The 14,273-nt window shown below is 41.8% G+C and overlaps 1 protein-coding gene across 1 annotated transcript; it reads right to left on the bottom strand.

The window, feature by feature from the left end:
- Positions 1 to 898: 898 nt before the first annotated feature.
- Positions 899 to 4,348, bottom strand: LOC309563159 (trypsin-like; the record flags this gene model as incomplete). Its single annotated transcript, XM_082267494.1, has 5 exons — positions 899 to 1,048; positions 1,338 to 1,474; positions 2,128 to 2,381; positions 4,004 to 4,154; positions 4,309 to 4,348. The coding sequence occupies 5 exons, from the start codon at positions 4,346 to 4,348 to the stop codon at positions 899 to 901; spliced, it is 732 nt and encodes a 243-aa protein (XP_082123620.1).
- Positions 4,349 to 14,273: the final 9,925 nt, after the last annotated feature.

Genomic DNA, 14,273 nt, shown 5'->3' with positions numbered 1-14,273 from the left:
GTTTAGTGTCTTTCACGAATCTCCCTCAGTACCTTTGAATTTCCCATGGCTTTGGGGAACACATTATCAGACACTAATCTTTACCTATCTACTTATTAGCATATACTTTTCACTTTTTAATGTATATATATATATATATATATATATATATATATATATATATATATATATATATCATTTTTTTTAGATTAACACCTGTCGACATGTATGTTCACTTCTCACGGAATGGGTCCATATGTACTGGTTTGCCTTCCGACTGCCTTCCCAACTCTTCCCTCCCCTCCTCTCCCTTTGGACTGGGTGGTTCATCCTTGCCATGACCCCAGATCATACTTCTGCCCTGATGCGTTCATTCATTACACCCCCCCCCCCCCCCCCCCCAGATGCTGGGTATGTTTTTGATGCCGACATGTGTAAGTGATGAGGCAAAATTGTTTATTTTTTTTTCTTTGAGATTTCATGTATTTTTATACAAACCCACATGTTATACATTTACAGGTAATTCTTTGGCTTTAAGCTCCTGATGAGTGGACAGGGATCCATGAAACGTGTAGAGCTACTTAGATGCATAGTTGCAACATTTAGTGACGACCATGTACTTTTTTACTGAATATATCTTATTACTATTATAACAATGTCTTTACTATATGTATTTTTTTGTGTCAGCCTTTTTTGTATACATGTCTGCATCATATTTGTAACTGCTGTCAAGTGTTTGCTTTAACCATTAGGGATGGAGGCACTGTGTTTTCTTGGGATTATATTCCTGTCTTTGAAATTAAATATAAGTGCAGCTGATTTTTAATATAACACACAATACATTTCAGGTTCTTATAATATTTTATTCACATTCCAGCTGATATATAGCTGTTGATAGATAACATGAAAAGACTAGTATTTAGTTGGCAGCCTGGGTGCTGGCGATCCAGCTGTTGTAGTTGCAGACCTTGGTGTAGACACCGGGGTAGTTCCTCTGGGCACAGCCGTATCCCCAGGAGACAACACCCTGGAGCTGTCCATTGCAGACCACAGGGCCACCAGAGTCACCCTGAGAAAAGAAAAAAATATGTTTCAATTTAGAAAGTCATGTTATCATTAAAGGACTCTCCAAACACAATTGAGACAAAGAGGTTCTCATTCCAAAGTCTATTCTTCTTGACAGTTTATTGCATATATTATTCATTAAATATTGAACACAGATATCTAGGCAAATCCAACTTTTCTGACAGCAAACCACTTATACATTTCTTAGGGTACAACATGTGCAGAGACATGTTCAACATTTCATAAAGTTAATAGCTCTAATATTTGAACATGAAACATATTAGCGAAGTTACCTGGCAGGAATCCTTGCCACCTTCCAAGTATCCAAGACAGATCATGTTGCCAGTGATCTCACCAGGGTAAGCATTGCTACACTGGGAAGCAGTCAGAATGGGGGCATTTAGACACTGCAGGAGGTCAGGGTAGTTGGCTGCAGAAAAGGAGAGACATAATAAATTACATAGAAATAAATGGATGAGTGAAAATGTTGATTATACTAGGAAGTAAAGCAAAGATGAAGCCTCTAAGCGGCTGTTAGTCAACCAGTTTAGGGAAAGGTCTTAAGTAACTGTTAGCTGAATTTGGTATGCTCACACCTAGCTAGACCCCAATTACGCATAAAGCTTTTTCTTTCTCAGATTCTTCCCTATATTTATCCATATTCCTTGGATAAATATAGATTATGGAATTGTTAAAAACCGTGCATTTCATTTCTTTTTTTTGCCCTCTGCGTGTGATTGGGGAGATTTTTTTCTTGCTTCCTGTCCTGTAGGGATACCAGGAAGATGGACGACATCTCTTCAAAGTGAGAAGAAATCCCTACTCATACCATTGGATGATTTACCTTATATTCCTCTTCTGGTGACAGCTAAAAATTTTGCATATAACTTCACATTTAGGGCAGTGCTATTGAACACCAGGGAAAAATAGAGCGAGAGAGAGAAAATCCCAAGTGGGGACACAGACAGCAATACAATCCCTTCAACATTTTATCTAGAAGAAAATGTCCTGGCTTTAGATACACTTTAGCTTAACAAGTGGCTAAGGAGATTAATGGTCAGTTATACAACTGCCTTGACTTACTTCCACTGCTGAGAGTGTTGCCCCATCCGGAGATCAGGCAGCTGGACCCGGCAGCAGCACAGCCACTGGGCAGAGACACAGTCTTGACGTAGGAGTTGAGGGTGGCGGGTGAAGCTAGCTTGATCAACAGAATGTCATTGTCCAGGGTTCTGGAGTTGTAGCTTCCATGTCTGATGACCTTGGCAGAGTTGATGAACTGTTCGGTGCCCTCAGAGGAAGCAATGTTGTGTTCTCCCAGTCTGACCTGAAGGCTCCTGGATAGACATAAAGAGTGTGCAATGAAGTTATGGAATCCAGATCTACTATCTAATCTGCATTGGACATTTAAGAGTGATGTAGGCTGAAAATAGTTACTTTTCTATCCATTTAATCCAAACTCGGGGCACAAAGTTTTCATTTAAATTTATATTTTTTTGAAGAGTCAGACAAATATCCAAAAAGTTACAACCCCTAAACATACAGAGGAAGCATGATGATTGAATCTGAGGTCTATATTTCATAGTGGTAAGCTAAGCTATGTGTCATGATTACACATACATATGTGACTGAATGAGAAGGTGACCACTATTCACTGTGGATGTTAAAAGTTTCAATATCAACACGCTTAGAGGATCCGCTGTCTACAAGTCCCACAAAAGGATATAAATCAACATTGTGTGGACAATGTTTCCTTCTAGTCTATGTTTGGGAAAGCAGCCCTCAGCAGTGGGAATCTGGCAACCTTTACAATTAAATGTTTTTTCATCTTACTAGTATATGCTTGTTGTTTGAAGTTTGAATAAAATTATGTAATGTCCACCGCTATCGAGATTTTACTTTATTAGCACTAATTTGGTCAACATTATCATGTCGAATAGAGTTCCATGTTTACTTTTAAGTCCCATAAAATTATCCTGTGACAAATGTATAACTTTCTGCCTTGTAAACAGTATATGTCGGCAGTAGAGGCCACACTCAACATTCAGTGAAGGAGAATTTGAAATGTTTTTGCATTATTTTCCATTATCTTTTAAAGTGAGTTTGCCAGGACAGAAATATGGATGCTGCCTACGATTTCCAGCATAAATGACAGTGAGAGAGGTTTGGAATGTCTATAAGACCACCAGGGATGCTTACAGAATTGCATCAGCAGTTTTGTTTTTTTTTTTCTTTAAGAGTATTTATACCATGGGCATAAGGAGGACCATGGTTCATGGTAAGCACTATGGATAGTCTTAGGCTGACCATAGACAGATCGGAATTCAGCTGGTTCAGCAGGAACTGGCCAAATTTCTATCCATGAATGGCCACATTCCCATTCATGGGAAGCCAATCTACATGTCAACTTTTCATGAATAGACTTGTTGGTATATTTTCACTTAATCAGCTCATGTAGCCAATCAGCTGCAGCGCTGATCAGTATATGCTGACAGTGGGAGAGCCCCGTCCTCAGAATGCAATGACACAGCAGGGAGGACATCCAAATACAACTTGAATATGTGAATGGGAAACTTAGTTCAGTCTTATTTTTTATTCAGCCAACTGGCTAAATGAAAAAAAAAAAGAAAATGAAGCCGTGTATAGCTAACTTTTTTATTTGTCCCAACTTGTCATTTTTGTAGGACAACTCGGTCTGCATGTCAATAGGGTGAAGAATATAAAAATTGAAATAAAAAAGGAAAGTGTACTTAATATTTAATGACATGTAATAATCTAATGCAATACCCGAATTAAATATTTTTGTAATAGTAATCTTTTAATATAAAGTAAATCAAGAAATCAGACCAACCAGTCAGCCCCTCTATAATCAAACTAACCATACAGCCAGCCAGCCAGTCAGACAATTATGACTCCAAACTATCCTAGTACAAACTGCTGCCATCACAATTCTACTTACGCCTTGTAGCAGTGAGCAGCGGAGATCACCCACAAGGAGTTGAGGAGGGCTCCTCCACAGAAGTGATATCCAGAGTTCAGAGATACCTGGTAAGGGACGGAGTTCTTGGCACAGGTGTAACCTCCAACGATCTTATCATCATCCAAAGCAGCTGGGAATAAAATACACAGTGTCATTCTAAAAATCTATGTAAAACCATTAAGACCAGCAAAACTACAAAATAAGAAGTACTTTGTGCATTTGTTAGCATCTATATTGCTGCATACAAGGATTTTTCCTTTTAAGTAAAGGTAAAAAGGACTCACCAGCTGCTCCGAGGAGCACACAGATCAGAAGGAGTTTCATGGTGTTTAGGTGACCAGTGAGTGACCATTTGGACTGTAACATGGGTATTTATATGTTTAGCTGCATGCCACCTATCTGTGTCAGTATGTGAAAACTTCTGTTAATGTATAGACAATATTTTCAAAATATGCCTAAAATGGGTACATTTATCAGCAACCTTGAGATAAGGTTTTGGTCATGGAAGGAAAACTTTATCAAATGTAAATATAATTTGTATCATTCTACACATCCACAGGAAACGTGTACAGATTATAGTTACATTGGTCCTCAAAGACAAATTAAGTTGTTACAGTGGTAAAAAAAAAATTGAGGAAAAATATTCTATGCTATTATAATTATTTTATATGCAGAATCAGAAGTTCATTTACACTTTCTCTTATTTAGGACAGTATACAATCACATATATGCATAAAAAAATATTTTTATTTTATTTTTTCCTTTCATGGTTATGTTATTGATGAACTTTGTAGCATACTACTTTATTAATATCAGATTTTTTTATTTTTTTTATTATTACTTTTGCCGCTACAGTCTTTGATTTAAATGTATATCAACTTAAAGGACAGTTCTCTCATATGATAGAAAAGGCTGACATTTTATGAAAGCCAATCTCTGGACAGATAAACTATAAAAGATACATATTAATGCTGCTCTATTTTCATTAATACATCTGGAAATTTAGTTTATTTAATTTAAATATCTCAATGTAACTTGGTATCAGGCATTAACAGTCCCTGTACAGCAGAGCTTAGAGAAGGGTAGAGAGAAGAAGCACAGTACACCAATCAGATGTTCCACAGTACAAGGAGGCAGTCCAATCACAGGGTGGGGGTGAGAAGGAGACCCTTAAGTGCTACTCCATGTCGGAGACTCAAAAAATGCTAAAGTCATGGAAGAACTCATCTACCTAGTAAAGGATTCCCCCTTCAAATTCACAGCCACTTGGGCCAGCTGAATCCATTAATGCACCACTGATCATTACTAAAGCTTTTTTTTTTACTCCCATGTTTAACCTCTCAATGGGAAAATGATCATCATGTCTGATTCTATACCCCCCCCCTCCCCCACACAAACACACACACACACACCTTTTGGCGGATTCAGCTGGTCCATTTTTCCTCTTTACTTTTAACATGTCTTTCATTCCCAATCTCTTCCTTCCCCTACTATTAATTCTTATTAAACCCCAAGTGCCACCCCCTTCCCCCCTTTTTTTAAATTTAGCCCCAGCTAGGAGGGTTTCATTAGCCATTGTATTTTATCTCCTTTTTGCACTCCTTATATCCCTGGCAAACCCTCCTACTTCAACTAAACATGCTTTTAACATGGCTCCCCAAATCATCACGGACGGTGAAAAATGTTGCATTTCATTTGGAAATCAAGATCCCAGAGTCTGGAGGAAGCGTGGAGAGGCACAGAATCCAAGTTGCATTGGGTCTAGTGTGAAGTTTCCACAGTTAGTAATGATTTGGGGAGCCATGTCATCTGCTGTTGTTGGTCCACTACCAGGACATTCTAGAGCACTTCATGCTTCCCTCTGCTGACCAGCTTTATGGAAATGCTGATTTCATTTTTCAGCAGGACTTGGCACCTGCCCACACTGCCAAAAGTACCAATACCTGGTATAATGATCATGGGATCACTGTGCTTGATTGGCCAGCAAACTTGCCTAACCTAAGCCCCATAAAGAATCTGTGGGGTATTGTCAAGAAGTGAATGAGAGACACCAGACCCTACAATGCAGATGAGCTGAAGGCCACTATTAAAGCAACCTGGACTTCCATAACACCTCAACAGTACCACAGGCTGATCGTCTCCATGTCACGCCACGTTGATGCAGTAATTCATGCAAAAGGAGTGCCGACCAAGTATTGAGTGTGTACTATACTGTATGTAGCACTGTCCCTGCCACTGAAGGGCTTGCTGTTTAATGAATTCTTGGGCCTCCTCTGATTACCAGCAAGCAGTCACTTAGGGCACAGTTCACACATTCATCCTTACTGCCAATTGGTTTTTAGTATTAATAGTGGAACTTTTGTGGATACTCCGACTGGAACGATATATATATATATATATATATATATATATATATGGAAAAGGTTAAGTCTCCTTGCTCTTTCTCCAGCAATAGACTTGGTGATCTACTTTATCTTCAGAATACTCTCTAGCATCCCCTTTACTAAGACCCATCCACTGACTCTTCTAGCTACATGGTTAGATAGTTACTCAGGTTGAAAAAAGACACAAGTCCATCTGGCTCAACCAATAAACAACAAAAAAAAAAAACAGTAAAGAAAACCCAACCATACAATCCCATATACACAATCCTATACCTGCAGTTGATCCAGAGGAAGGTGAAAAAAAACCCAGCAAAGCATGATCCAATTTGCTACAGCAGGGGAAAAAATTCCTTCCAGATCCCCCCAGAGGCAATCGGATATTCCCTGGATCAACTTTACCTATAAATATTAGTACCCAGTTATATTATGTACACCCAGGAAAGAATCCAGGTCTTTTTTAAAGCAATCTAGTGAGCTGGCCAGAACCACCTCTGGAGGGAGTCTATTCCACATTTTCACAGCTCTTACGGTGAAGAAACCTTTCCGTATTTGGAGACAAAATCTATTTTCCTCTAGATGCAAAGAGTGCCCCCTTGTCCTCTGTGTTGACCTTAAAGTGAACAACTCAACACCAAGTTCACTATATGGACCCCTTATGTATTTATACATGTTGATCATATCCCTCCTAATCTCCTCTTCTCTAGAGAGAATTCAAATTATAAATTCAGTTAAAATAAATTCAGTTCCACTAATCCTTTCTCATAGCTCCCCATCCCCCAAAGCAGCAAGCAATTACCTGTAGGAACCTTCGTCACTTTAACCCCTCTCTCCTCTATTCTGCTACTGAACACCTACATGACATAATCTCTCCCTTGTCCTGTCCTGACCTGGCCACCTCTGTTTACAACAGCTCACTCTCATCATCACTTGATGCACTTGCTCCTCTAACTACACGTAGAATCAAGCCCCGGCCATTGCAACCCTGGCAAACTGACAAGAGTAGAAATCTCAAGAGACACTGCCGTGCTCTTGAACGACGGTGGCGCAAAACCAAATGCCTGCAGGACTTCACCCTATATAAATCTTCCCTCCAAACATACAATTCATGCCTCCATGCTACCAAACAAGCCTACTTTGTCTCTCTTATTACTACCCTGTCATCCAGTCCCCATCGGCTCTTCTCAACTTTTAACTCTCTGCTTCGTCCCCCACCCCCCTCTGCTCACTAACACAATCACTGCCCGGGAGATTGCCAACCACTTCAAAGATAAGGTTGATGCAATACGTGAGGACGCCGCCACTGTGCGCACATCTTCCCCACTCAACATACCTTGCCTAACAGTACAGTCAACACTCTCCTCCTTTGAACTGGCTACTACTGAAGAGGTTAAAAACATTTTCTCAGATGCCCGCCTAACCACCTGCTCCCTGGATCCTGTTCCCTCGCAACTACTACAGACACCCTCTTATTCTATCCTATGCTCCCTTACTCACATCTTTAATCTCTCCCTCTCTAGTGGCACCTTCCCCTCCCCTCTAAATCATGCGCAGATCACTCCCATACTTAAAAAGCCCTCACTGGACCCCACCAACCTGAACAACTTAAGACCCATCTCACTGCTCCCATTCACGTCTAAACTTCTGGAACGCTTAGTCTACAACCGTCTCAGCTCCTACCTCAGTGAAAATAACCTTCTTGATCCCTTACAGTCTGGCTTTCGCTCACAGCACTCCACGGAAACCGCCTTACTAAAACTCACCAATGAATTACTAACTGCCAAAATCAATGGCCACTACTCCATACTCTTACTACTTGACCTCTCTGCGGCCTTTGACACTGTTGACCACCCGCTCCTTCTTAATAAACTCTGTTCCCTTGGCCTCCAAGATTCTGCTCTATCTTGGTTCTCCTCCTACCTATCGCAGCGCTCCTTCAGTGTTACCCACAACTCTATCTCCTCCTCCCCATTGCCCCTTTCTGTGGGGGTTCCCCAAGGCTCTGTTCTTGGACCTCTCCTCTTCTCTATCTACACCGCCTCCCTCAGGTCCCTTGATAACCGCTCACGGTTTTCAATATCATCTCTACGCCGATGACACTCAAATCTATCTGTCTACTCCTCACCTCACTCCTTCAGTCTCCTCTCGCATTGCTAACTTACTTACTGACATATCAACATGGATGTCGCACCACTTCCTCAAACTAAATCTCTCTAAAACTGAGCTTTTAATTCCCCCCCCCCGCCCGTGCCCCCCTCCATGACTTTTCCATCAAAACTAGTTATGCAACCATCAATCCCTCCCCTCATGCCAGGGTACTAGGTGTAATCCTAGACTCTGACCTGTCCTTTCAGCCCCAAATCCAATCATTGTCAAAAACTTGTAGACTTCACCTCCGCAACATCTCAAAAATTCGCCCCTTTTTAACAACTGAAACCACCAAGCTACTCATTCACTCCCTTGTTATTTCTCGCCTCGACTACTGCAACTCCCTTCTCTTAGGCCTACCACTTCATAGGCTATCCCCTCTTCAGTCCATCATGAATGCTGCTGCCAGGCTTATCCACCTTACCAACCGCTCAGTGTCTGCCTCCCCTCTCTGCCAATCCCTACACTGCCCAGCGAATTAAATTCAAAATACTAACCATAACATACAAAGCCATTCACAACTCTGCCCCAAGCTACATCACCAATCTTGTCTCCAAATATCACCCAAACCGTCCTCTCCGCTCCTCTCAAGACCTCCTACTCTCAAGCTCCCTTGTCTCCTCCTCTCATGCTCGTCTCCAGGATTTCTCCAGGGCCTCCCCCATCCTCTGGAACGCTCTACCTTAACCTGTACGGCTATCTCCTAGTCTAGCTGCTTTCAGGCGATCCCTGAAAACTCATCTCTTCAGGGAAGCCTATCACACCTCCAACTAATCTTCCATCAGCTCATTCCCTACTGTTATTACCTCTTGTACCACCTGCCCCACCCTATTAGATTGTAAGCTTTTCTGAGCAGGGCCCTCTTAATCCTCTTGTATTTTATCGTATTGTAACTGTATTGTCTCCCTCTAACATTGTAAAGCGCTGCGTAAACTGCTGGCGCTCTAGAAATCCTGAATAATAATAATAATAATAATAGCTGAGCTCCTCCATGCCTCTTATCAGTTTGGTTGCCCTTCTCTGCACTTTCTCCAGTTCCCCGAAATCCTTTTTAAGAACTGGTGCCCAAAACTGAACTGCATATTCCAGATGATGTCTTACTAACGATTAGTACAGGGGTAAATGATATCTCTCTCTCTGGAGTCCATGCCTCTGTTAATACAAGAAAGGACTTAGCTTGCTTTGGAAACCACAGCTTGGCACTGTATGCTATTATTAAGTTAGGATCTATCAGAACACCCAGATCCTTCTCTGCTATGCATTCCTCCAGTTCTGCTCCCCTAGTATGTATGATGCATGCATATTCTTAGCCCCCAAGTGCATAACTTTACATTTATCAACATTACACCTCATTTGCCACATAGTTGACCAATGAAACAGTGCATTGAGGTCTGCTTGTAAGGACAGCTGCAGGCGCCCCCCACGTCAGGGCCCTTGACACAGATCTATACCCCCACTACTCCATTCTAGTCAGCTTCACAGGACCTCCAGGTTCTTTTCCTCTCTAGCTCTTTAGGCCCTCAGGTCAACCACCTGAGGTCGCATGGCACCTCTACAGAGGAAGAGGCAGCCCCCCCCCCTTCTGGGACTCTGCTCCCCAGCTGAAAGACCCTGACCACACGTGACATTTATACAGTATCCAGGACATGCAACGATGCGCTTTTCCTCGGCCAAATCACCAGAGCTGTACTAAATGCCTGTGCACCCATTAGTCAGGTTTCCTCCCACTGTCCATTATGCCTCCCTATTGGACCAATGTGAAATACTCTTCAGACCGAGATGCACCTGAGCACACTGGGCAGACCTCACTAGCAGATCCTGCTCTCTGGTAGGCAGAGAACAGGATAGATTTTCCTGCATTCCCTCTGGTAAGCAGAAGGGATTCAAAACTATACTCTCTCTCTAGCACCTACCTAGGAGGTATATTTTTGTACATTTAAATTTTTTTTTTCTACTTCACAGGAACTCTTGAAGATCTGTGAAGGGATCTGGGGGTCGTGGAAGGCGGTGGGAGGGGGGGGGACATCCCCTCCCGCTCCTTGTAATGACAGCCGAGTGGCTTCAACAGAGATAGACCAAAATCTGTGATTTAGCTCAAAATTTTGTCCGCTAGATAAATTCTGCCAAAAACCACTAAGGTACACGTACGTGACTGTAATAAACAGGCAAAAATGCATTTTCCTGAAATCACTCCATAACGATAAAGGTCCCTGCTAAAGTCTTTCAAGTCATTGACCATATATTTTGATGGTTTAAAGTAGCTAAAATCTCAGCTACCTCATGTTTGGATGAGCTAGGAAACTGTTTAGTTAAAAAAAAAAGCAGTATAAAAAATGACAACTTCGAAAATACTCACCATCATATCCCCCTGAGGAAGACACATGGTCCCAGTGTCGTCACGGGTAGGGGAGGGGCAAGGACGGACGGAGCGATACACCATTGCTTTGGTGAGGCTGTCAGCTATCAGCGCACGCTGTGGAGACCGGCGGCGCTGCATAGTATCTCCCACTATACCACCACGATTTCCACTATTTATCTGATGTGTTTGTCCAAGTGCATTTGCTGCACCAACAAATGTGAGTGAGATCAATACAGCTTTTTGCATTATAAAACTGGTTGTTTAAGGATTTCATGCACTATTGCAAGTCTTTTTGTTTACATATATGCTGCATTGGTTTACGCTGCTACTCCTGTGAATGAGAGGAGCCCTGAAGGATATGGATGGATGATCTTTTGGATCTATTAACCCATGCACTCTTTTTAAAGATTTGAGGTGAGCACCCATTCACAAGGGGGTGCACGGCTGGCTGTCCACTGTGACACTCTTGTCACTTTTCTCTGGGAGCACAGATCACTTTAGGATTGTATTTTGGACTCTATTTTCTAGTTTTAGTACGGCTATACACCTTTTTACACTGAACTGCTTTGGACTTTTTATCTATTTATCTTCAGTTTTTTCTCCTCTATGAAATTATATCATATTTATTGACACTATTTGCACTTTAATATTTTACCACTTATACTGATTTCTGGGCTTTTAATGATTTTAATGCACATTGAATAGTTTTTGTCACTTTATATTTGCGCAACACTATTTATTTATTTTACAGATACTCACCATGCCTCTTAATAAATCCCTTGGAATGTCTACTTTTCAAAAAAAGGCTAATTTGGGGGATATTTGTACTGTCCTGGCTTGTGAGCCCCCTTCCACAAGGCGCCTCTGTTTGGCAGACCCTGCTTACTTATCGGGGGGATCACTCCACTGATTCCCTGCTGAGCAGGTGGATGACAGGTCCATCTCCTCTCACTTTGCAGAGTGGAGACAGACACAGTCCCACTCTCCTCTATAGGGAAATTGGGTGAAAATGGACCGCCAGTCCGTTTTCACCCTAACCTATCCAATTCAACAGATGGAAAATAGGACCACCATCCATCTGGATTTTGCAGACAGGATTGGATCAGATAGTGGCAGATGGCAGTGGACATGTCACTGCTGACATCGCCCGCTCCATAGGAAAGAGTGCAAGGTCTGATCTGGTCTGCTTGAAAAACTGACTGGCGGACCTGATCGGACAACCCATTTGAAAAGGGCCTAAAGTGTATATAAACATTCCTTTTTGCTCCATTTTTGTTTAATATACTATTACATTTGTCCCAGCCAGCGCTCAAGTGCTACAAGATACACTCCGAATATTAGCCAACAGCCCAATGCTCATTCACATGCTCCAATAGGACCATTAGACAGTAGTGTTCTCAAAATCCTCAAACTGGACCAAAAACAAAACATTGAGCTCACCGGCCTTAAAAAACTTGAAATATTGAGTACTTGAAACCAGTAGGTGAAACACAACACTCATCCCCGTTTCGATTAGCGTAGGGAGAACGGTTCGGCCCAGGCATGAGTTTGGGCCGAACATTTGCCTGTTCCGCCGTTCAGACATAGGGGTCTGGTTTGGAGTTTAAGGAAACCCCACACCAAAATTTTTTAAAAAATGGCATGGGATTCCCCCCAAAATCCATACCAGACCCTTATCTGGGCATTCAGCCTGGCAGGTCGGGAAAGGGGGGGACTAGCGAGCGCGCCCCCCCCCCCCCCGAACGATAACAGGCCATATACCTTCAACATAAGGGGTGGGTGCTTTGGGGCTAGCATATAAGCCCTCAAAATGGGCACTTTTGATTTTTCCTGTTTGGCTCCCATAGGCTACAATGGGGTTCACTGTTTTTGGCCCATCCTTTTATATCACTAGATACAAATGACCAGTGAAGGACCATAAAGTCACCCTCTGTCACTGACTCAGTTTTCAAAAACCAACGTGTTTCAAGGTCCAAGCCCTCTTTTCCCGCAATGTTGTTTTTAGTATACCATCAAAAGGGTTTCATTATATCTGTTTAATCAGTTTATTTCAGTTGGTCCTGCCAGAACAAAACATAACAGCTTTGTACCCCATTTATACTCCAATATTATCTGCAATTAGTGCAATTCACCTACATTTTAAATTCCCTCTGCCAAATAAACCTAACCTGTTGCAAAGAGGCAAAGAGGGTGGGCATCAGCTCCCAAAACACCACACAATTACATCCATGGGTGGCAGAAGGTTCTATACTGAGAATACCATCACTGCATATTTTCAGCACAGTGACCAACCTGTCAAAGACATATCCTGGTCTCTAGTAATGATCAGGAGCCAAAATGACCAGCCCATATTCATGTGACCACTGTGACAGCCAATCTCAGGGGTCATATGATCGGACAGAACTTCCTGCCCCTGGTATATTAGCTAAATTAAAGGGATGCCAGGGGCTGGGTGGGAAGGAGTTGCCTTGTTTATTTTACAAACATTTCACATTGATTAAGTACTAGACATGTGCAATTCATTTCAATTCGGACAAATTTTCTGTTATCCGGAGATTCGGATATATCTGAATTTTCAAATGAAATAGTAATAAATAGTAACAAATTTTGTTGAAATTCGTTAAAATTTGTTTCATTTATTCGTTTTGTAATGAATTTCGAATTTTCAGAATGATTAGAATTTGGATCGGTTGACAAATGATTGATTGATTCGAATTCGATATGAAAAAAAGCTGTTGGTTAAGCAGTGGGCCGGGAAGCCGTCCGGCGCGTCCTTAACAACCGATGAGTCATCAGCTGGCTTCCCAGCTGACAGCTGAAATGTAAACAAAATAATGCCGACAATATAAAATTCTGAAAAAAAAACAGCATGGGCTTTCGGTCCTGCTATATATTCCAAGGGAAACCCCATGCCCCCCCCCAAACAAAACAGCATGGGGTCCCCCCAAAATCCATAACAAACCCTTTTCTGAGCATGCAGCTCAGCAAAGGAGGGGGACGTGTGAGTGCCCTTCCGTCCAGAACCATACCAGACCACATGCTCTCAATATGGGGGATGGGTGCTTTGGGGCAGGAGGGGCTCTGCCCCCCCCACCCCAAAGCACCTTGTCCCCATTTTTTTTTTTAATTCCAATATTTTATTATTTTTCCACACAACACGTTCACATACAAACAATATCTGATGTTCATAATATTCAGAAAGCTTACTGCATAAATGTCCATTCTGATCAACATATAAATCCCTAAAGGAGATTCTCCCAAGTTTCTACAGAAGTGGGGGAGAGAGAGAGGGGGAGAGAGAAAAAAAAAAAAAAAAAAGAAAAAAAAAAAAAAAAAAGGGGTAGGATTGAACAAAATCCTA

The sequence above is a fragment of the Pelophylax lessonae genome, assembly GCF_965119305.1.
Source record: "Pelophylax lessonae genome assembly, chromosome: 9".
In the NCBI taxonomy this organism is placed as follows: Eukaryota; Metazoa; Chordata; class Amphibia; order Anura; family Ranidae; genus Pelophylax; species Pelophylax lessonae.
The sequence above is the reverse complement of the archived record's forward strand: the minus strand, read 5'-3'. Positions and strand labels throughout refer to the sequence as shown.